Source organism: Pholcus phalangioides, unplaced genomic scaffold (assembly GCF_987345545.1).
Source record: "Pholcus phalangioides strain wild (caught in Gottingen) unplaced genomic scaffold, Ppha-v1.0 ptg000009l_1, whole genome shotgun sequence".
NCBI classification, from domain to species: Eukaryota; Metazoa; Arthropoda; class Arachnida; order Araneae; family Pholcidae; genus Pholcus; species Pholcus phalangioides.
Genome location: NW_028301602.1, coordinates 48,857,721 through 48,883,059, shown reverse-complemented (window position 1 = coordinate 48,883,059; position 25,339 = coordinate 48,857,721). Strand labels below are relative to the sequence as shown.

The 25,339-nt window shown below is 37.1% G+C and overlaps 1 protein-coding gene across 5 annotated transcripts in view; it reads right to left on the bottom strand.

The window, feature by feature from the left end:
• The window catches only part of Cdk8 (cyclin-dependent kinase 8), a 170,158-nt gene that overhangs the window by 119,169 nt on the left and 25,650 nt on the right, over positions 1-25,339 (bottom strand). For 4 of the 5 annotated variants that reach the window (XM_089236459.1, XM_089236456.1, XM_089236457.1 and 1 more), the window contains 3 exons: positions 21,048-21,123; positions 6,588-6,698; positions 2,368-2,508 (listed from right to left, as the gene is read on the bottom strand). In XM_089236459.1, coding sequence (XP_089092585.1) covers positions 2,368-2,508; positions 6,588-6,698; positions 21,048-21,071 — 276 coding nt within the window. In that variant the 5' untranslated portion in view covers positions 21,072-21,123. The remainder of the gene's footprint in view (positions 1-2,367; positions 2,509-6,587; positions 6,699-21,047; positions 21,124-25,339) is intronic. The other variant, XM_089236458.1, reaches the window with a different exon arrangement.

Sequence of the window (25,339 nt, the reverse complement as noted above, 5' to 3'; positions counted from 1 at the left end):
CGAAATCAAATGGTGAGACAACCCAGTCGAGATTCTCAGTGGAAAGACATGGAAAATCGATTACATCTTGTAATCTTGATAATTGTTGACAAATCAGGTTTTATCAGTTTATACGAAGGTGTGTGTGTGTGGTGTCACTCTCCGTTATTACTTCGAAGGTTTCAGCAGCTGGCTGATGCAAAAATAAATCCAAGAAAGAAAATTGACCTTGCGAGGAATCGAACCCACATCCTCTCACTTGCCGGGTGAGCACCCTAGACCATTAAACTAGAAAGCCAACGAATCCTCTTTCCTGAGAGATCATATGCACTGAACGGGACAGTACATTGGACAGCCAAACCTAACTCAAACCTCACATTGCTGACACTGCCACGTGATGGCGCCTTATCCGATACGTCTGTCACGCATGAGAGTAATTATTTGATTTCATTTATTTCAAGAACTTAAGTGGACCATATTTTTATTTTTTACTTATCTCCATAATATCTCGTGGTACCCCTAAGCCGATATCATGTCACCCTAGGGTGTCAGGGCACACCGGTTGGGAAACATTGATATAGATCATAAAAAGTGGCAAAAATCAACCATAATAACGATTTAATACCTCAAAGAGTTTTTGTTCAAATGGTGCAACATGAATTTCTTTAGGTTTAATAGAGAGGGGAACAGATTTTACTACATTCGTGTGCAAAATTAAGAGAATTCGCACATTGTGTCTCTATTTTCACAAAAACTACTGAACCAAAGGCCATCGAAGAAGTATGCAAATATTCATAGTCAAATATGTAAGCTTACACGTGCGTGTGGGCGGAGCTATGACCACAAAGGAGATAAGGGCATGATACGTGTGTTTGTACTCCTCTGCGACATTCACTGTGTTTCTTGCAAGAGTTCAGTAAAATTTATAAGCTATCAGGTAAAATGAGTAGCCACAAATGTATGGATGACGGAATGAGATGGAGAATCATCGTTAGATTGGTGGCAAGACAATCACGAGTGCAGGTGGCACAGAGCTCGATGTTATGCCCAGTGTTGTCTGCAATTTGTGGAAACAGTTTCAGGACATTGGATCCATATCGAGAAGACCTGGACAAGGTTGTTGAAGAGCCACAACGACCAATGAGGATCGTTATTTGACACTTTCAGTCCGACACCACAGGACTGTTACAGCATAACAGCTCTCACGTGAGCTGCATACTGCTACTGGAATTCGAGTTTCACGGTTTACTGTTGCCTGAAGGCTTCATGAGAGAGGGCTTTATGCCACAAGGCCCTGTTTGCATCCCGCTAACTGCAGCACACAAGAGAGCTCGTTTAGTATGGTGCAGACATCAGCCTTTGACCAGACTTCAGTGGAGCACTGAGCTCTTCACAGATAAATCGAGATTCAGCCTGGACACTGATTCTGGATGTACACTTATCTGGAGAGAGCCTGGTACCCGATACCATCCCTCCCACATCATGGAAATGGACCACTATGGTGGTGGTGGAGGTGTCATAGTCTGAGCAGGCATCATGTTGGACGGCCACACACCCCTCCATGTGTTTGGCAGAGGGTCCATGACTGCTAGGAGGTATAGAGAGATCAGCCCTATGTTTTACTTTTCAGGGGTGCAGTTGGCCCTTGGTTCCTGTTCATGGGCGAAAACGCTTGTCCACATCGAATTCACCTGGTCAACGATTATCTGGAAAGTGAGGATATTTGGCGTATGGATTAGCCAGCCAGATCTCCTATCTATAGAACATGCCTGGGATGCTCTTGGGAGGGCAATTGCATCTTGCCATCCCCCATCGAGAACCATCCCAGAACTGAAAACTGCATTGCTGCAGGAGTGGGATAGACTGCCACAGGGACTCCTCACTTGCCTCATGTCTAGTATGCTATTGTGCTGTGCGACATTTCTGACTGAGAAAGGGGACCATACCCCATATTAGACTCATTTTCGGTTCTATCTCGCAACGTGAATTTTGGACATTCCTGCAATGATGAGCTTTACTGACAATACAATCATGCCTGCATACTATATGACTTTTGTATGGTACATCTCTTTCTCTATTATAACTGTGTATTGGTATCAAATTTCATTAAAATCTGTCCACTAGTTTTTTTAGAAATTTGACATAATGTGCTAATTCTCTTAATTTTGCACACGAGTGTATTTCATACTTTTTTTAATTAGGAGCCATATAAAAACTTCAATTTTTATATTTCCCAATTATTATTTCACAGCGGTGACTATCACTAGCACAAATGAATTTCATATTTAGCATTAATTCTGAAACCGTAAACCATGGAATTTTTTTATTCTGTTAAGACACTCTCTGGGATAGATTATGTAAAACTAAAAAAAGATATGCAACACTTACTAGATCTCTATGAAGAACCCAATTGGAATGAAGATAATGGATGCCATCAAGGATTTGATAAAGTAAAGACTTGACCATTCCTTTTGGGACCATCACAGGTTTCTTATTTGCTTTTGCTGCTCGATGAAATTTTATAATATGCTGGAAAATTAAATGCCACTGAAAGTATATATTGAAAAGCAACATATTGAATTATATACAGAGATGTACCAAAAATAACCGAAATCATCTTAGTGGGCAAAGCATCTGTAGTACATGGTTCAAGGAAACCGTAAAATCATGCCTCTTGAGCTATTTGGCTGAATCCTGTTGCTTGGAAAGTTTGTATTTGTCGTCTGTGAGTTTTTCTGTGAAAGCTACTTTACCACACATCAACTCCAGTCATATAATGCCATATGGCAATTTCCAACCAGAGGAAATAGGTGGGGAATGAAAGCACCATCTATCAGTGGTTGCCCCAGGCTCGGTAGGTAAAGAACTTGTACCTCTGATATTCTTGCCTGGATTCGAGCCTGTGGACCTTGACAGTAACCTTCATAGTGGAAAACAAGCATCTTACCGCTGCACCACTTGGGTCTTCTGTGGAAGCTGTTTCACCTGTTCCTAAATAATTACTGGTCATGCTAACCTAGCGAAACATAAACACAATTGTGGTTATACTGATTCATCTATTTGTCCTGCATGCAGAGAAGACGAAGATACTCCACTTCATTTTCTATCCCAAGAAGGAACTATTTTGGTAATCATCAGTTGATGCTAAGTGAAGTAGTAAATGGAGCCAACATTTATAATTTGGTAAATTTTCTTAATTATACTAATCACCTGAACTCATGGTGAGTATCATTTCTCTGATCTGATTTTAACTCTCGTGTTTTTCTTTTAATAACTTCATTTCGAGTTTCCAGCCATAACCCCCCGGAGATCTCTGCTCCTTTTCCCCACCAAAAGGGTCTCACAAATAGATAGGAACAGCCTCCTTGTTTACTTATATATGGCCGATATTGTTTGCAGGTTCTTAATGTTCCACAGAAGGATACTTCTTCACATCTACATATAACTGATAATTCTTGTTATACTACTTGGTATCAGAGCAATGGGCAAAATTTCCTAAGCTCTTCTCTCTTGGGACACTAAGTATTGATGAGATTCGCCTGATCCTTGTTTTCAATCATGGTAGACCTATGTGAACAGAGTGCGACCATGAAGTTCTGCTTGGAAAAATAACAGCAGAAACTTTCTTTCTCTCAAACCAAACAGAACTCATCTATCGCCATGGGCAATTTACTACCTAGTGAGTCATGCAGGAAGTGTGAGTGTGTATCTAACAAATTTTAATGGAAAATTTAAAGATGAGAAGGGTCAATGCAAAGTTTGTGCCCCGGGCTGATCAAAATAAGGCTCACTTGAAAGCACTTACACCAAATCGATCTAGATTTCTTATCCAAAACAATTTTTAGTGATGAGCTATAGTGGCTATGGCTACGATCCTGAAACCAAACAAGAATCAAGCCAGTGGAAGACCTCATTCTCGCCTCGTCCAAAAAAAGCTAGCCAAGTATCAATATCAAATGACAATTGACTTCAAATGCTCATCTGTTTTTTTAATGTGAGAGGGGTGGTGTATTAGGAATTCTTCCTAAAGGTTGGACTGTTAACCAGGCTTTGTACTTGGAGGTGCTTGGATTGTGCAACAGTGTATGGCAGAAAAGACCAGATTTAAGGGAGATGGGTGACTAGTTTTTCCATCACGATAATGCTAGTCTCACACAGCCCTCACAGTGCAACAATTTTTAGCACAAAAAAAGGTATGAATCCTATACCCCACCAGGCCTATTTGCCTTGTAATGATTAGATGGTGATCAGACAGATGGCGCTTCGATCGTGAACTTTTGCCGAGAAGGGGGTCAGTTGTTGTTACACTTTGATATCTCCTTGAGATGGGAAGCGGGGTGTGTATGGTCCTTCAATATTCGATGTTGTTGAATTTTGATGTGTTTGTATATTAGTGTAAATTTTTTTTTTTTCGTTATTAAATGTGTTTGTCTATCAAGATGCCTCATTCATGCTCTCTCTCATGTCATACTACAGACATTAATTGGTGGCAGTGTCAGGATTTGATCTCCTGCTAATCATCATAGTGCAGAAACATGCTGATTCTGTAGGTTTCCTGAGCTGATCGATGTTGAGATCCAAATTCCTAGCTGAGATTTTCCTAGCGTCGAAACGTGCTGATGCTTTCATATGCTGAATATATTTGTTGAGATTTGATTTCATGAATCATCATGGTGACAAAATGTGTTGATGGTTTAGTGTGCTGATGGCAGCTTTCCTGTCTATGAATCATCATGGCGTCATATATATATTTGTCAAGATTCGGTTTTGTGAATCACTGTGGCGTCGAAATGTGCTGATGGTTTCGTGTGCCAATTGACAGGAGTGATTGATAAGTACCAGTTTCAATTTTTAATACCGCACCGAATAAGTAAGAAAAAAAATCCTTGAATGCATAATTTTGTCCTCGGTTGAAGGGAAATGTTTGAAAATTTGAGATATTGAAATCTCATTGCACTACTTAGTGTATGTATTCAGATTTGAAGTTAGATGTGTAAGCAATTTTTGATACTGCAACTTGAAGTAATAATTAATTAAAGTGCATTTGACAATAACATGCTGTGAAATTATAAATAGTATCAATTTTGAAATCGAGTAAGAGAGATAATATTTTTGAAATTTTGTTTTGAAACGTTCTGATAATTTCATGTCTAATGTGCGTATACAAATGTGATTTTTGTTGTTTTTTAATGTTTGACTAAAAATTATTTTTGTTTTAAATTAATGGTTAAATTTTTTTTTTTTTGAAATATGATTATTTGAATTTTATGTTTATTTTTCGTAATATGAATATTTTCATGTTCATTTTAAATGATTTATTACACCATTCAGTGATTCAGAGCAAAAGTACAGTGTTTCTTGAATATTGACAGGTTTAAATATTATTTTTTATTGAAATCTTGAGGGGAAAAAATAGCTTTTCTTCAGAAAGGGGCTATTCCCAATTTTTAGCCATTTTTGACCTCCTCTTCCCCCCCCCTTCAGCAAAGCTCTAACCCCCCCCCTCCCCCGCCATTGTCAGCAAAATTTCATTAGTCCTGCCCCGTACCTCCTAATGCATATTGGGAGCAGAAGCATATGCCGGGGGGGGGGGGGGAATAGGAGAAGGACCCCCCAGACTATCATAATTTTTTTACGTCAAAAATATTGTTAAAAAAATAAAACCTTGGGAGAAAATACCTTTATATGTTATTATAGTTAATTTCAATGCAATTTGAAGACTAAGAACTTAATTTATCATTTCTTAATTTTGAAATTGTGACTAAGCATATATGCTAAAACCATGGCCAAAGAACCAAATGTGGCCCTTGGAGTTATACGATATGGCCTGCCACCTCAAATCTAATTTTGTAAAAATGAACTAAGCATCACATTTTCAGATTCCTTAAGTAACCTATGGCACAATTCCAGAACATTTAAATGGCCTTTAGTGTACACATTTCCAGATCACTTGAAGGATCCGCGAAACATTTAAAGATCACTAAAGTGGTTCTGCAGAGGACTTATCAATAGGGAGAATGTTAGTTCAGGTGCCAACAAACTAGCGAAAGGGTTTGCTAGTTTTTGGCACACAGGGGTGAGATGCCATTACAAATACAATGCCATAACAGGCAAAAGCCCAACAAAGTGGCTGAGAAAAAGATGCCCATAAATATGGATGCCATATATTTCAATGACTTGCTTTATCAAAGTTATAAAGCAAGATCTGATAGAACTTACTGAAGAGTTGGGTGGAATAGTACAGCCTTTAAGTAAGGTACTGGAAATAAAAAAATCATTACTAACAGTGAATACTATGATGAGGGCAAGGTGAGGGTGAACCTTAGGCAGAATTATTGAAGAAAGAATCAGAGAGGAACAGAGGAAACATGACTTGGAAACGAAGTGATTACAAAAATCTGACAATGAATAAAATAATTTGTATTTATTTGTAAAATTAATTCAGCACTCAGACCTACACAGATATTTGGATGAATACCCAACCGCCATTTGGCAAAACGGATGAATACCAATACTAACAGAATATTCATCTATATTGTAATTTAAATACAGAAATGCTTTTAACATATATTCACGAAATATGCAATCCATTCTCACACAAAACTTACCCATAAATCATGTTCAGCATAGTCAAACAACAACCACACCTTTCTGTCTGTGTGAGAAAGGAAAACCCTCTGAAGACTGATGACATTAGGATGTTTCAGTTCACGTAAAAGCTGTAGAATACAAATGACACAAAATAAAAAGTTATTTATGACTGAAATGGAAAAAAACCAAAACTAATAAAAATCACAAAAATGGGAAGTTTGAATAAGCAGCAGAAGTTGAAGTTTGATGCTGCGATTTTCTATGGTAAGATCAGATGTTACATGAAAAAAAAAAAGGAAATATAAAGGTGCTGGAATTTTTCTGTTGTAAGAGTAACGAATCCATTGCACATCATACAACATATTAATTTTATGATTATGATTTCTTGAGTACAGATGCTTGTCAATTGCTCTGGTTTTTAAAAGAAAAAAAGTCATTATATATATTTATTTATTTATGGCAGTACAAAGCACGCGAAAAAAACCACTAACCACACATGCACCGCACATAAACATTTATCTGAGGAATTCCTAATGATCCAGTGCACACCAGAACTTGTATTGTCCTAGCGTATTTATGTTTCCAGTTTTTTGTGTGCTAGTGGTGCTGCTATCTGTCTTCCATATTATGAAGTAAAATTGCCATGCCTGAAATTTTGTGTTATGTAAGTAGTGTCAAAAATTTCCCTGCTCTCCGGCAGACACTAAATACAATACTAAAAATACCATTATAAATTCAAAAATCCATGCATAAATATTCTTACACAAAAAGGTAAAATATGGGTGGAAGTTATGAATTGTAGCATTATTATTATGCTAAAGGTGGTTCTACTCATCACTTCTAAAATGTGTAAAGGCAAACATGCTTAGATAATAGAAAATACAATAGGACCATAATTATCCAAGCTAATGTGGACTGTATCTACTTCAGATAATACAGACCTTATTAGATTTTAAAACTTTAAGGTTAACAAAAATAAATGAAGACACAAATGATGGAAACTATACATTTCCATAAAGATCACTTTAAATTACTTTACAACATAGACACCAAAACCTAGGGGTGGCGGCTGTTTGAGCTCCAAAATAATTAATGAATATACAAGGCAATGCACCACTTCTCCTACTTCATAAGGGCTAAAGTCTGAAATATACAGGACAACTGAATGAATGCCAGGGCTCTGCTATCTGACTTATCTCATTGCCAAGATCTCTTCCAGCCCGACTTTCTGGCAGAGTCTGGAACAAATAGTCTGAACTAACAGTCTGGGTACATATCTAGCGGTGTCTGATTTTTTAGTGTCCCCTATATATATTTCAAACTGTGCGTGAAGTATAATGATTGATTATTTGTACCATTGTGCAAGTCAGTTGCTCTCTGTAGCAAAACTTTTTATGGGGAGATAATATAAACAATGGGGAGATCGGCTCACATTCGCACCTCGAAAGAAAACAAACTTCAGCCGACTGCTACTGTGGCGCCGGTAGGGTTTAAAACTGGGTCCTCGTGATGCGAGTGTTTGTGTATGTAGCTGTATTTCACATTATATTCTTTTTCTCTATCGCCACTAGATGGCACCGCTTACACAATTATTATCTATGTTATTTTTCTCGCCTTTTGAGGCAGATGTTCTTTTGTATCGGCTCGAGTCAGTCTTAATGTCTAATTTAATGTTTTATTACAATTTTAACCTTTGCGTTCTCTGTATATAACGGCGAATTTGTCGTTTGTATAAATTTTTTTGGCGCCAGAACAGGGACTCATATAGTAGTCCCATATCATGTCTAGAAAGACTCGAGAATGTCTTCTAGGAATTTGTTTGCCATGACGAATGCTTGGACGAGGAATTATCAGAAATTGCTCCGGTGGAAGAGCAGTATCTTTCAATGAAATCGAAATTCAGATGAGCTCTGGCTGCCATGATGGAGGTGCCCACGACAATGGTTGAGTGTTCCGAAGCGAACACCCGTACTGAAAGAATTCTGCTGCAGCTGGCGGAAAAACAACGGGTGCTTTCGCAGTTGTCGTATATAAACTGGAACAGTTTCAAGGGCCTTTACGAATCGATGATTCATAAAAACAAGCATTTCACGAACGTCCAGAAATTCAGCTACTTGAAGGGTCTCTTGGAGGGTGATGCAGCGGCACTGATCAAACACATACCAGTGTCAGAGGCCACATACATAGAGGCTTCGGAGAAATTATTGCTTTGTTTTGATAGGAAGAAAGTCATAATTTTGTCCTTGATACAGATGTTCCTCGAACAGCAACCGGTTTCTACCCCTGATGAACCGAAACTCAGACACATTGCCTATACTTCGGATGAGATTATTTGAAGTTCGTGTGCCATTGTTGATGAAGCTTTTACTCTGGACCATTGGCTCATTCAGATTCTGCTGGAGAAGGTCGATCCAGAAACGTGACAGTTTTGGGCTCGAAAGACAGCAGAACAAGATTTTCCAAAGTTCAGAAACTTCCTTGAATTTCTCACACAATTAATTCAAGATGCGCTGCCCTCGAAATCTTCAATACTGAAAGTTCAGCAAGCGGAATCAAGGTGTCACAGAAATCAACATCGTCACCTAGCGGTCTCATCAAGAGCTGTCCATCATGCAACAGACTTCATGGGCTACATAAGTGTCAGATTTTCAAATCCTGGTCAGTGGCAGAGAGAAAAATTTAGTTCGCAAGAAACCGTTGAAACATAACTGTTTCTCCAGCTCTCACAAGATTTATGAATGTTTGTCATCATTCAGGTGTTCGCGATGTGATCAGCATCATCATTCAACTTTGCACGAAGTTGTGTCCACTAGTGTTTTACCGGAGCATTATCAGATATCCTGTATCTATTGCCCTTGGCTCAAGTGTGTGTCTTGGATACGTCAGGTAATCGTCACATTATCCGTGCACTTCTCAACTGGGGCTCTGTGTTCCTTTATCAGTGAAGCATGTGTCCAAGCATTGAGTATTCCTCGCAAAAATGCCCGCTTCACTGTGAAAGGAGTGGCAGCTGTGGATGCTGGTACTAGTGAACTTAAAATTATATTCTACCTATGATGATAATCATTATATTGACATTGATTCGTATGTCTAGAGAAAGTCAACGGCTCCATTGCCCCTACTGAGTTTGTCCGTTCAGATGAACTGAATGCTTATGATGATTCGCTTAAATTAGCTAATGTTTACTTTGATAAGTGTAAAAATATTGACATTATTATTGGAGCTCAGCATTTTATCTCTTTGATACTCCCAGGGCCAATACAGGATAACGATAGTGCACTCATCACCCAAAATACATTATTTGGTTGGGTACTGTCAGGAAAGATTCCTCCAAAATATAATGGAGCTAATAATAAATGTCAGTCTAATGCTAATTTGATATGTCTTCATTCTGAATTGGATATCGATGAAACACTTCATGGTTCTGATGAGATTCCTACAGTGTCCCATGAAAACTCTCTCCCCCCTGATGAGAGAGTTTGTGACAGGTATTTTCAGGACAATTATCAACTGTGCACGGTAATTACGGAACATCATTGGCCCCCTTTCTCGCTACTAGATCATTGTATCACATGGCTTTGAACTGTGAAGAGAGCTTATCAGCTGTTGCTGACGTCATTAAGAAGGACACATATGTTGACGATATATTATACGGTTGTGATGGTTTGACAAGTGCTATAAACATTTGTTTGAAGCCGCAGCTTATCAGTGTTTTCAGAGAGCATGGTTTTCATTTGAGAATGTGGCGTTCTAATTCATTGGAACCAACTGAACATATTTCTTGGGATGCCTCTTCTGAAAATGCATCCGTTAAAGGTTGTGGTGATGGCATCTTATGGGTGGTAGGCCGTTTGCAACATTCCTCTTTGAATTGTTTTCTTTCAGTTTGTGGAGTTGACTTTACAGGGCCTGTCAATATAGACAACGGATCTCTTTCGACAAAGGAATATACCACTGTTTTTGTATGTTTTGTCCGAAAGCTGTTCATATCGAAGTTGTCAGTGATCTTACACCCAGTACATTTATTGCAGCCCTTCAACGATTTCGTTCACGTGCAGGTGCTACTAAACATATTTATATTGATAATGCCATAAATTCATCTAAGTAGAAATGTTATGTTCGAATAGTCATTATTTCTGGGGGGGGGACACGATGATGATGATGTCAATTGTGATGATGACACACCCACCCATATCTCCACCCACGGACAGTTATTGTTTCTCCATTCCGACTTTCCCATTTTTAGTCGAAGTTTTCTTGAATTTGTTATTTAATCAAAGATGTTGATATTTTCAACGGATTGATCGAATGCAATATTATCATACAGAAGTTAAGAAAATTTCATGAATGATAATTCATCGCATTGAGGGCAATATTACATACTTCGCTTGAGATGGGGTGTGATTGGGGTGTTCATCCCCCCCCCCCTCCCTAGATCCATGCCTCCTTCCAGAGCAGACGGAAAACATTTTCTTCGACTTTTTTTTTTGGACAATGGAATTTTTTTTACCCATTCACCTCAGATTTAACATAGCATCCTTCTCGAGCGGCGCAAAGTTTAGCCACAATGGGTCGCATGGCCAAGTGCCACACTTGTACTCTATCACAAGGGACAAGTGTGCATTTTGGTTCCCTCACAAGGAATTTGTTCCATAATAGACAAATGAAAGAAAAGGAAAAATTCGGCTCCTCACTTCACTGGTCCCTGGAGTATCAGAAACACCTTTGAAAAAGCGTTCTTAATAAAAATAGCCTCACTATACATCATCTTTACAGGATAAGTGATGATGGCTCACAAATATAAGTGCTTTTTCAAGGATTAAATTATCTGGCATTATTAAGAATGGTAAAATAATTCTGGAATAAAAAAAACAGAGAAAAAAAAATTCTACTTTAAAAGCAGGATGTATGGTTACAAGCATTTTTCATGATAAACAATGGTGTGCTGCTTTCTTATGGAAAAAAGTCAGGATTATCTCGTGGTCTCTTTCACTGAAGCCCTGTCGGCCTCTGCCAGGGCTACCATTAGGGACGCCATATGAGGCTTCGCAAGCAGGCTGCAAGTAAGCTCGAGCTTGAATTTAAATTTAAAAGCTTGCTATTTATCAATCCCAAAGATCCTGATGCTTATTAAAATCGTGAAAATTACTAAAATTGTGAATTTTTTAATTTTCATAAGGAGGAGCTTTCAACACATGGCATACTGCCCACATGTGGCCTTCGAAGCTTCTTCTTGTGGCCCACCGACGAAAAATCATACATAGTAATCAGTACTTTGCATGAGCACTGTACTTTGCAATCAGTTTTTATTTTTTGTATTGTTCGTTATGGTAAAATTAGATTCACACGAATGTGAAGTTAAGAACAAAAGACGTATTGTGCTTGTTTGGTATTATTTCAAATCCATAGACAAGCTATCATAATAAGCAGTTAGATTTTTAAGAACAAAAGATTTGAGTGATTTGCCAAATAAAAACTGACATCTTTGCAAACTCTTTTACTGAATGCGAAAAGTTATGATAAAATGATGACAAATATGTGAGATGAATTTTATTATTTACTAGCTGATACCTGGCGACTTTGCCCATCCCGTAAAAAATTCATATATGTATAGCTTATTATTTCTTAATCAAAAAAAATTTGGCATCAAGTAAGAAATAATTACTTTTATTTTTAAACATATTATTTAAAAACTTGAGGCAATCGCTTGTGGATACACAATATTGTTTGTTTTCCCATCTGGTGTGTAGGTGTACCAATTTCTGGGATTGGGCGATAAAATGTAGATGTACTGTAGATGTACAAATTTCTGGAAGATTGAGATCTGGTGAGTATGGTGGATGTTCAATTTGCACCACCCTCTTTTTTGCCAGGAAAAAACCTGGTGAAAAAACCTCACCCTTTTTGTGTGAGGGTGAGCATTGTTGTGAACAAGAAACCATGAACCTTGTTGTGCATACTGAGGTCGTACCCTGCATAGACGTTTCATGAAACGGGTCAAAATTTTCTCAATGTTTTCATCACACGCGAACAGGCGACGAAAAGCTGTCCGTGAGAAATACCGGGCTCAAGTAGGTTGATACCTGCCACTGCTAACGACTGGCCTTGCGCTTTGTTGATTGTCATGGCAAAAGTTAAATGAATCGGGAAATGTAATCGCTATAAAGTGAATGGCATTTCTTCAGTGATAATTGGGATAGGGGCCATTTAAGTATTACATAAGCAGATTTTCAGCCATTTTTGACCCCCTCCCTCCCCTTGTCAGCAAAACACTGACCCCCCCCCCCCTCCCAGCAAAATTTCGTTAGCAGCTTAGAATATTTCATATCTTCAAAAAGGGGTGGTTGATGACATAAGCAACCTTCAAACTTCCCCTCCCCCTGTCATCAAAAATCAGCAAATCCAAAACCCCCTCTCTCCCCACCCCGATGCTGACGTAATACTTGAATTACCCCATACGTGGAATGAAGACGTCTTTTCTTTTGGCACATCCAGTTAAAATAGGTGATTCAATGATATAATTGTGCAATTTCTTCACGCAGAGTCTGCTGCCATTGCAGCGTCTCTGTGTCTCCAAATTTCTTAAAAGCATTATAGGTGCTCTGACTTTGAGGGTCAAATTGTGTGGTGGCACACCCGGAATATCGAAAGAGTTCAGAAATTCTGCAGAATACAGAACTGTCTGCTCTGTGTCTGCGACAGTGTCAACCGATTTGTAAGATGTGGAGTCTCCCGGAATAATTTTTAGGATTTTTTCGTTGATCTTGTTCGCACTGTCATTTTTCAGTGCCAGAATCGCTCTCTCACAAAGCCACTCATGGTTTCGGTGATTTTGTTCAATGTTTAGGAAGACTTTGTCTGCAAGTTCTTGAACTGAGTTTAACAACTGGCAAAAACCTGTTAACCAGTGACAAACCATTGTAAAGGCATATACACGTCTGAAACGCATTGTTGGAAATCACGGTACCCAAAGTAAATGTTCCAAAAGTAATTGTTGAGGCCCCAAAACCATTGTTGCTCACAGTTTTTCCGCCCATTTCAGGCATTTGCCCAGCTCTGACGAACTTTTAAAGTAGCCTATGGTTCAATCCCGGTCCTGTTTGGTATATATGCAAAATCTGGAGACGATCGGCCTAAAACTGTAGATTTGTATAAAGAACATACATACAGACAGACAGACATACTTTCACATTTATATATAAGATAGTTGTTACAATCATAATTTATGAGTTGAAAATACAGTAATTTCAATAAAGACTGAAATTAAAGTTAGCTTCATTGAGAATATGTGAGAAAACCGGAATGTTTTTACGAAAAAGTTGGCATGGCCAAAATTACGTGAAAATACAGGAATGTCCCGGGAAATACAGGACGTATGGTCGCCCTACTCATACCTCCAAGTTTTGCTGCAAACATCTCCCGAACAGAACTCAAGTCCATCCATTTAAGATTGACAAGATTAGCACATTCTAAAAAGGAAAGAGAAGATTTAAAAGACAGCATCTAGCTGAGCGTGTGTAAGGGCCTTAACAGTGCCGGATTCAGATGTTTGGAGGCCCTGAGCACTGGAATGGTTTTGTGTGTCCCCCCCCCCCCCCAGTCCTCACAAATATATTTTACTCGATATTGATTCTTTAAATAAATAAATAACTAAATGAAATTTTATATTTCCTAAGTAATTAATCTAAGGCAGAATTATAGTGTGAATATTTCTAAGCATGGGCATTGAAGGTCTCTTCCCCCCTCCTCCTGCTAATGCTTTTCTTTTCTTATATACAAAGGCTTTGATAATAGCTGAAGATGATGTCTCTCGTCGCTATTACTACGAAGGTTTTGACAGCTGGAAGATAAATCCAGGAAAGAAAATTCAAGTTCCCTTATGGAGACTCACATCCTCTCACTTGCGGGGTGAGTGTACTAGGCCACAAAGCTAACGAATCCTCTTTTCTTAGAGCTTGTGTGTGCTGAATGAAACCGTTCATGGACAGCCAGACGTAACTCCGGCCAAAACTCACAATTTCTGACACTGCCTCCAGATGGCAATTTATCCGAAAAGGATGTCACTTTCTGCTACAAAAGTTTTGACAGCAGTCCATGTTAGGTCTGGTTGTCCATGTACGGGCCTGTTCAGCACACACAAGCTGCAAGGAAAGAGGATTCGTTGACTTTGTAGTCTGGTGTGCTGTGTTCTCACCCGGCAAGTGAGAGGAAGTAGGTTCAATTCCCCTCAAGGTCAGTTGAATTTTGTTTCTTGGATTTATCTTCATCAGCCAGCTGTCTAAACCTTTGTAGTCTTCGATACCAACTCTTGGATTTTTTTTATTTATTTTTTGGAATACCTTTGGAAGTTTTTGAAATGTTTCATATTTTCCAAAAATACAGAACTTAGATTTAAAATTTTTTTTAAAGATATTTTGGCCATCCACTGCTTGTTTGGATTTCATGAACCGGCTTCAAAAGCAACCACTGAATTTTAGTATGGCCGATATTACTCAGAGGTACCTTATACTTGGTGAACCACAGTCATTGGGTGCCTTTTCTCTGATACATTTTTGAGTTGCAATATACATTAGCTAGCATTTCCTTTACTTCTACAGTGGATAAAACTAGGGCCAGGATATATAAAAGTTTGATGAAAGATCTTTTTCAAAACTTGAAAAACAACAAATAACATTGATATGCTGATCGGTTGCATTTTACTAGTTTTTTAAGAACTTTTTAAATACTTTAATAGTGTCATGCCGGTCTAAGGACTGTTTACATCTATATTCTAGGAGCTTTAGATCAAACTTTTAAAAAGGTTTAGGCTGTGTAGCCTCTGCAATGCAATTTAGGAAAAAAAAAGTTCTACGCAAAATTTCAAACTGAGCATACTGGACTGAATGAGTCGCAGAGAAAACCAAAATTTTTGACGCATTTCATTGGGCTGGTTAGTTTAAAAGCAGTTAGTTTTCGGGGTTAGTTTACTGCTGCAGGTTATATACCAGAGGAACGCTGAAACAGTTTAGCATGAGTAATAATAATTAAGGATAAGATAACGAATTGAATTCATCATCACCCATTCATTGCATCATCCCTAAAACAGTGTAATTGATAATCCCAAATTCACAAAGATTTACACATTTTCAAGTTCCCGTCATCTATTACTCTTAATGCGTGCGTCTTTTGGACACAATCCAAGGCAATTAAGTGCTCTCAACACAGCCCTCATGGCAATTAGACCTATTTACAATTTATGACAGTTAGTATGCAAATCGGTAGGCAGGTATTTTTATCTAGGTAGGAGGGGGGGGGGCCCTCAGAAAAATCAGTTTACTCAAGGGTCCTATGACGCTGTTAAGAGAGCTCAAGCTTACTTCATGAAAATTGAACGAAATATCATTCCAAAAAACTCAGCATTAACGTGATCTCTAGTTTGTAATATTATTAATTTTTCTGCATTAGTGCGATTCTTTTAATGACGATCTTCAGCTATACAATCAATTGAAAATTCTATGATTGTTTGCCGTATGCTTCAGGCTGGAAAACAACTGTTAAAAAAAACCCCTATTTTATTAACTTTTTGTGGTGCCCCCTTTTTCCTGATGCCCTAAGCACGTGCTTATTTTGCTTAATGGTTAATCTGGCCCTGAGCCTTAAGCTGAACAATAACACTTTTTAAATGCTACATCATGGAAAATGTGGGAGATAAAAGAATTAGTTTGTCTTCTTGAAAATGCACAAGAATTGTAAGCTTCACCACAATTGTTTGAGCTGAAAGAGAGGAGAGGGCAGAGGCGACTTAAGCGAGAGTACGAGAGGGGCGGTAGGTTGTAAGGGGGCGGCAGCTCAGGACACAAAAATCTTTACAAATTTCCAACAGTAAAAATTCAACATCACACTTTTGATCCATAAGCTGACAACAGAGTTGTTGAGCAAACTCGTGGAAAAAGACAGGGCCTGGGATGGCAATCAGAAACAAAAATATAATCTATCATAAGAAGCAAAGGTGCATTTTGGTGATCTCAAGCAGTAATTTTTCAGGAACAGTAAAATAAACGCAAAGGAAATAATTCGGCTTCTCATTTGCTCAGTCCCTGCATCATCATAAAAATGCCTTTGAAATAAATTTCTTAATAAAAATCATCTTGTTATCTTTACAGGATATGTGTAAGTGACGATGTTTCATGAATGCTATTTTGTGGATTGAGTTATCTGGGGTAATCATGAATGGTTAAAAAACAAGATAGATAATCCTGCTTTTGAAAGCAAAACATTTTCTTCAAAAACATGATGTATGTTGACGCATATTTTTTCAGTAAAAAATGGTGTGCCGCTTTCTTCTAAAGACAAAATAAGTTTATCCCAGGTGCCCCTGGGCTATAGCCTTGTAAGCCTCCCACCAGGATCATCTTTAGGGTGGCACACAAAGCTTTCACCTCGGCGGCGGATAATGCATCGACACACTCCTGACCCAGCCCAAAGGCCATGCAGGATTACTTTTGTAAATCAGACGCTGCAATCCTGCCCAGTAAAATACTTGGCACGGAGAAATGAAAATAAATCCAGAGTCGAGTGCCAATGAGGTCTGATTCAGGATGGGGGGAGCGCCATCCTTCATGTCCCTCGTGGGGTTTATGCTAATGATATGAATCAATATCATTCTGCCACCAGGCCTCAGCACTGCATAAAGACAACACCAAGCTTAAGCTTCATCCTACAACATTAGGGTAAAACTAAACTACAAAGATTTATTAACAGCTGGCTGATGCGAAGATATGTTTAAGAAAGAAAGAAAATTCATCTGCCCTTGCGGGGAATTGAACCCACATCCTTTCACTTTCAGGGTGAAGCACTAGATCACAAAGGCAACGAATATCTCAATCTTTCTTAAATATATCTTCGCATCAGCCAGCTGTTAAAAACCTTTGTATGAATAATGGAGAGTGACATCATCCTTGTATAAGTCGCCATCTGGTGGCAGGGTAAACAATTGTGAGTTTGGCCTGAGCTAGGTCAGACTGTCCATGTATGACCCCGTTCAGTGCCTTTGTAGTCTAGTGTGTTCGATTCCGCGCAAGGCAAATGAATTTTCTCTCTTTCCTAAATATATCTTCGCATCAGCCAGCTGTCAAACCTTCGTATGGATAAGTGGAGAGTGGCATCATCCTCGGATAAGACTAAACGGTCTCGGTAGGCGGATAAGCTTGAGCCACTGGAGGGGGCGGTGCTAATAAGATAATGCCTCACATGAGGCCTTTCAAAATATCTAGAGTAAAGCACACTTTAAAATACAATAAACACATGTAGCACATGTATACACACTTTAAAATACATGTAGCTTCAAAACTTTCCGTAGAGTATATAACACTGTCCGACAAAATTTTGCCCTTTTTTGTAAACAAAAAAGGAGTAAGAAGTTATACAGTTCATACAGGATGGTTCAGACAGGTGGTTTTGAATCAGGCTGGATTTTTTATCATAGCAGTTTTTTTAGCAGTTCCAAAAATTGCAGAAAATAAAATAGAACAACTACCCACTGGGCTTGGAACCCACAATATAGAGAATTTTTTGAACCAACTTTGATTGGAAATTTGTTTAAAGATAATTAATAGGAATAAGATTTTTGGCCATTTTGAAAAACATTAGCTGGCAAAATAACTATAAATTAAATTCAATGAATTTGCCAAGACAATCGTAATCAATCATTTTCAGAATTTATAAATTACAGTTATTACAATTGATATCACAACTGTATAACATATTTTTTCCAAAATTTGTAAATGAATTCATGATTTTAGGTAATTCATGAATCATCATAAGGAACATGATGATTAATAGACAACAAGTTTTTAAATTTATAAAAATGTGTTGGCTTGTACTTGATAGCTGTAGAGGAACAGACTTTTGCCAATTGGTTTTGGTTGTTGCTGGAGGTGAAAAAAGCCAGAAATGAGCTGTATAGTCCTCAGATCACGAGAAGAGTTACCGAACCCCCCTCTCTGGAGAGGATCTATTTCGGCACGGGGAAAGGATAAAAATTATCCCGGGTTGCCAGTAAAGGCTGTCTTGGCGCAAATCTCTGTATGTGGGTATTCTTCACGCTTCAGTGAACTCTGTCAGTCTTCACGCTTGAGTGAGCTGCGCTTTTTGTGTTGACATTTGTTAAAAGATGTACTCGAAAATTGTTGTTATAAATTTTGGAAGTAAATTAATTTTTTTAATTTAAAAATTTTTATTTAGTAATAAAGGGAGTAAAATTACTATAAATTAATAATTAAATTCCTAAAATAATAAAATAAATTGTTAAATTACTTTAAATTAATAATTTAATACAAAAGGAGTATTATTAATATAATAATAATTTATTACTACTTTAAATTATATGGCATTTTCTTCGGTTTAATTTCTATACCGCAGCAAGAGAATGCCACCTGCTACCTATTAGCCATTCTTCCTTTGTTTACCTTCTGTTATAGCCATATCATTGTCTTTTTTCCTTTTTTACTTTCTCGACGTCGACAGAAGCTACTCGTATGGGCTTTTAAAATAGGTGACAAATAAAAAGATTGAGCATGCCTGATTGTCAAGTTTGCAGTTACGTCTATAGCCACCTTAAGGGCATGTCTCCCCAAGGGCAGGGCAGACAGGGATCCAGCCCTGGGGTCCTGGATGATTCTAATCAGTTTTTACAACTATAAATTCATTTTAGATTGACCGTCAAAGATTCCAATCTGCTGCAAGATGTGGGGGCCATGCTTGAGGGCATCAGAAGAATGGTCCTCTCATGCTGCAACAGGGATCCTGGTTGGAATCTCTCACCGGCCGTCCATTCTGAATTTACAGCGTAGAAAAAAAAGGAAAATTATAAGAATTCTCCTATAGGCTGGATTTTGTCAGCCCATCCTTCGTATTCAGCTCGTCTGCCACTATGAAGGTTACCATCAAGGTCCATGGGTTCGAATCCGGGCACAGAACATTCGAAGAAAGTTCTTTACCTACCGAGCCTAGGGCGACCACTGATGGATGGAGCCTTCATTTCCCACCCAACTCCACTGGTTGGAAATTACCGTATGGCGATGCATGACCGGAGTTGGTGTGCGGTGTAGTAGCCCATCCTTCTGGGGGCCATGGTCGAAAATGTTTTATACGAGCAGTGTTCGGCTTCAACTTGATGCATGAAACTGATTATTAAAAAAAGGCTGGAGTTTTCGATCCCTTCTGCGGAATAAAAAATATATTTTTTGTATTAAAATAATGTGCCGTAAGTGCTCGAGCAGCCGGGCCGTCTGAAGAGCATCACTGGCTTTTCCCGGGACAAGTGATTTTTCTGAGGCCCTACCACGTAAATTCTGGAAAATTTCAACCAGATCTTATTTTTGTGAATCTAATGATACAATGCCTTAAGACGACACTGTCGAACAGCCGGTGTTTACGCAACAAAAACACTGCGATGACGACGTTATCGAGAGCACTGCCGTGGCGCTTTTAGTGAAATTTCTAGGAGGCCGAAATAGCGCTAAAGACGCCAAACGGGAGAGCACCATTGCTAATGCCCTATTCTCGATGGGCAGTTCCTTTACCTAAAAGTAAATAATAGAATCGTCCAACGTGACGTAGCCAGTGTTCTTCTCGTGATCGGTGGACTATATTTACAGTTCACTGCCAGTTATCATTAAAATATACGGAACATGTGCACCCGATGGCGTGTGGGAAATTATGAAAATTCATGAACTTAAATGACTAATTAGTTAATTATGATTTTGATTAGAATCAAGATCGATGCAATTATTAATAAAGTTTTCAAATTTATGAAAATTAATGAAATTGAATTGTTCACTGAATTTGAATGACTAATTATTTAATTAATTATGATTTTAATCAGCATCAGGATGGTTGTGATTAATAAAAGAGAAGCTTTTAAATTTATGAAAATTAGAAAATTTTGCAATTTTACTAATTTTGACGAATTTGAATGACTAATTAGTTAATTATGGCTTAATTAGCATCAGGATCGTTGCAATTAATAAATGACAAGTTTTCAAATTTATGAAAATCAGAAAATTTGCATTTTTTACTAATTTTCATGAAAGTTGCTAAATATCAGCATTTACCGAAGTGCTTGGTAAAAGCCTGAAATGTATATGTTTATACTCGTTTTTCTGGCTTTTACTAACTCGACTTAGGTTTTACCACTCTTCTTGCTTTTACTGTAACATATATATACATACATATGCCTATTTATTCATGAATAATAAAATCTTAAGAAATAGAAGAAGTTGTTGGTTCAATTTTTTTAATGTCTATTTTTCTGCTCTTATCTATGCCATCTAAGAAAATTATTTTTTACAAATTAATTTTTAAAAATACAGGACCTTCAATAAATTTTTTTTTTGCAAATTACATTCAAATATACTAATTTCTTCAATGTATTTACACAATTATTGAACATCCAATATAAGTTCACTATATTGAGAATGTACAAAATGTATATTCACCGCTATTTCTCTACATGCTGACATAGATATCCCAGTGCCTTCTATCTGTTTCAAAGCATAATCTTTAGGGTCAGATCTAACGATAAATTGATATCAAAATATTAAATTAATTCAATTCTGAAATAAAAACAGTTATAAAAGCATAATAATTACAGTAACAAAAATAATTTCTTCGGGTCTGTAACACGTTGGGATCATTAATAGTAAAAAAAATTTAAAAAGTTATTTTGGTAATTGAATTTTTTGCCGATCGAACCCGCTAGGCAGGCCGTTTTTTAGGGGGGGGGAGGGCCATTGCCCCCCCCCTGCTTTTGAAAATACACTAAAAATGGTATATATATACATTGAATACATGTGTTTTGCCCCCCCCCCCCGGAAAAAGTTGAAATGACGGCCCTGCCGCTAGGCCCTAGTCTTAATTACACACACTGTCCTCTGTAGTATAGTGGTAAGTATCCAAGCCTGTCACGCAGGAGACCAGGGTTTGATTCCCCGCCAGGGAGAAGTAAATTTTTCCTGAGTTGTGCTCGGTTTGAAAGAAAGAAAGTCTTAATTACTTTGGAACAATGAGGATTCTACTTGTACAATGTTTCTGATATTTTTGTTTTAAAAAAAATTGGGTGTAACAGACTTCGATTTAATGAGCACTGATATAGCAAAGACTATATCAGCACTGATATTAGTCTTTATAGTTTACTGTACAAGAAATGACTTTGAATATAATGAAAAAATTTTGAACCAAAGTAAACTCTGGCAACCTGTTGGATTGGATTTAGATTTTATTGGTACAAGGACCAATTAGGTCAAGCTGCACCAAAAACAAATGACCATATACAAATAAGATGAAACTTGTTCTCTTTTCATATCAAAAGATAAAAGTATGTGTGAAAAAAACATAAAACAATGACAGATTCTAAAAACTATAATTTGTCATATAAACCAATGGCTTTGATGAATTTAAAAATGAGATGCATCGCAATGGTCACATAAAATGTCACAAAGGGGAAGATGACTGACTAAAAGAGGTCATAAAATGATGATGGTGATATGAACGAGTAAAAACATGAGCAATGGTCAATACACTGACAATATCGGCACTCTGGTTGACTCTCTCCCAATAAAAGGTATGATTGTGTGAGCCGACTGTGTCCTATGCACAACCGGGCGAGCACGACTTCCTCCTCCTTCTGGTTAGTCCTGCAACTCGAACACCAAAGGCAGAGTGTGGGCTTGATGGCATGTAGTTTATTATTTATTTGAGTGTCCCAATGATCCTGCCAGCGGCGATGCATCACTTCTTGGAGGATTGGGAAGTGGTCACTTGCAGGGACCAACAGATTACTATCAATGGTAGATGTTGTTTAAGGTGCAGTGTCTGCTTTCTTGTTGCCTGGTATTCCAACATGACCCGATGGTACACAGTAAAATTTTACTGTGGTACCATGATGCAGGGGTGGAAAATGAAAATTTGATTTTTGTAGCAGGAAAAATGTTGTTTTTATAGCAGCATTTATCAGTTATGTAGCATTTTAAAATTTTGGCAGTAAATAAAATACACATTTTTTATATAATATAAGCAAGTAGCATACACAGGATTACATTTTGCTTCAAGAAATAGTGTTATTTAAGCTCAGAAGAAGGGGTGTCCCCCTTAAGGTACAAAATACATAGAGACTTCATCTAGAAGAAATAATTATATTTTACAAAATTTTGAGACTTCTTGATATTTATATTTTTATATTCTCTACAATATCAACAAATGAGAGGCTTTTAACATAGACATTTTTAACACATGGTGTGTTTAAGATTTCAAAAATAATTTGAAAATGAGTGTTTTTAGATTTAGCTTGTAGACTTGGTAATCACTAATTTAAAAAAAACCACTAAAGGATAGACTTGTAACACTCATTAGAAAAGTAATTATTTTTCTTGTTTTTGCCGCTGATGCAAGTCTTGTATATATAGTAGTGCTTTTATTCTCTTCAGTTTCAATAATTTTTGAATGTTTGATCTTGTTTCTTTTACCAGAATTTATCCACTTCATATTTAAAATGCTGTGTTTCTTTTTGAGTTTGCTCTTGATTAAATTAACTCAATTTGATTCAACATACTTTGAGATAACTTCTTTTGCTGGGTCATTCTTAGAATATTTATTAGAAATTCTCAGAAATTTAATAGTGATTAAAAAAAAAAAAAGCTAGACTTAAATTATATTTTTTTAACTTAAACTATAGTAATTTACACTAAAATTAAATTTTTAATTTAAACTACAGAAATATAAACTATAAAATAATGATTAAAAGATTAGAAATTTAATAGAATGATTCTATTTTCTATGTAAATTGAAGAATCAAATTAATCAAGTTAAAGTCAAAGTGCAACACGGGCACGGATAATAAATAATAATAGAAAGCATGGATTCTACTAATTTAGGGCTTGAAATTTAAACAAAATATCTTTGTTGAAAAAAATTAGACATTCTTTCCCAAGTTGAGGTTTTCTGTTTACTTTTCCCTGCCCAGGGCCCTTCCACCAAGTCAACAGTGTTCGAGATTACTTTGTAGTTGCATCATGAACTAATGATGAAGAATTCTAACACTAAAATTAAATTTGATGTATATGTAAAATTAATGTGCAATAGAGAGTTCTGTTATGAAGAAAAGCTACTTATTCAAACAGTTGCTCTGTTAGTCTAAATTAAAAATTACTAGTATAAATCAAAGTGTACAGTACATTTCACCACAATAATTTAAGTAATAAGAGATAAAAAAACATAAAAAATTGCTATTATTTTTTCTTTCGCAATCTAGAAATTTTATTAATATACAGTCAAACCTTGTTAATGAGTCACTCTTGGGAGAGAAAAAATATGACTTAGTATGCAGAGTGACTCGTTAAATGGAGTAAGCCATAGCTGTGTCGTGTCAATTCCCGCCTGAGGACACTTGAGACTTCCAAAAAGTGACCCAGTAAGCGAAGTGAGGTGTTAAACGGGTGACGCACTAACGAGGTTTGACTGTATTGTTATTTTGATTCATATTTTAATAAATGTCATATTACTTTAAATTTATACGATTTTCATAACATTGCACATTAAAACTGATGGAACTCCGCTTAAGCTGTCATAATTTTTTGATACCTTGAGGTGACGACTTATCAAGGTTTTACTGTATTGATCTAGCATCACTGGAATTATGTGAAATTTTTTCAAATCTAAATCAACAAGCTTCGTTGAAACCCTTAGGAAAAACATTGCCAGTGCTTCCAACAGCGAAAAAATGAAATTATTCATTTCATTTTTTTTTGCTGTTGGAAGTGAGTGTGATGTTTATTCATTATGAATAAAGATCACACTCACTGATCCTATTTAAAACCCCAGGAGGTGATATAACACTGAAATCTTATTGGGCATATAGAAAATATAAATCTCCTAACCTCGAGTTTCCTCTACACTGAATCACATCAAGAGAGGTCGGTCATTTGCACACTCACTATGTGTGAATGCTTTAAAAACTGAATAATAATATATTAATAGATCAACGGTTTCACCCAATAATTCTTTGCGTTATAACTCTATTCTGTCATTAAAATATTTAAGATACTCACAGGAAAAGCTATGGGGTCACACAGATCCCTGCTCGTCTTTCTAGATATAGTCCCCCGACTAGTCTTTCTAGTGTTAAGTATCACAAAAATAAAATAAAAAATAGACTAAGTGCCTATGAATCTTTAACTGAATTTAGAATGGTTGTTACCAGGGCATTGTCTTAGAAATTCTGCCCCTCCCCCTTTAAGATACAACTATCTGGAAAGCGTTTTCTTTCTTCACCCCCTTGATATAGTGATTCCCAAAGTGTTGGTCACGACCCCCTTGGGAGAGGGGTAACAATGATTTAAGACGTCGCGAGAGAATTTCCTAAATAAAAACCTCCTGATGAGAGTAAGTATATATCAAATCAACTTAATAACTTGTCTTTAAAGTGGGAGGATGAACCAATAGTGGGTGCAGGTGCAACTGTTTACATTTTTTCTATGGGTGTTCGGAAAAAATGTCTGCCCTTCAAAGGATTAATTGAGCTATTTAGCACATATATATCACTTCATATAACAAATTAATATTTTACATAAAATTTTCCAAAAAATAATTTGAAGAAAAACCTTATCCAATCAAGTATCATAAATGTGGTTTTACGGGCTTTTATAAGAAAAAATGAAAATTAATAGATTAATATATTTATTCTGAATCCAAAGACAAAATTTATTTTTCGAAAATCCAAGAATTGCTCTCTTCA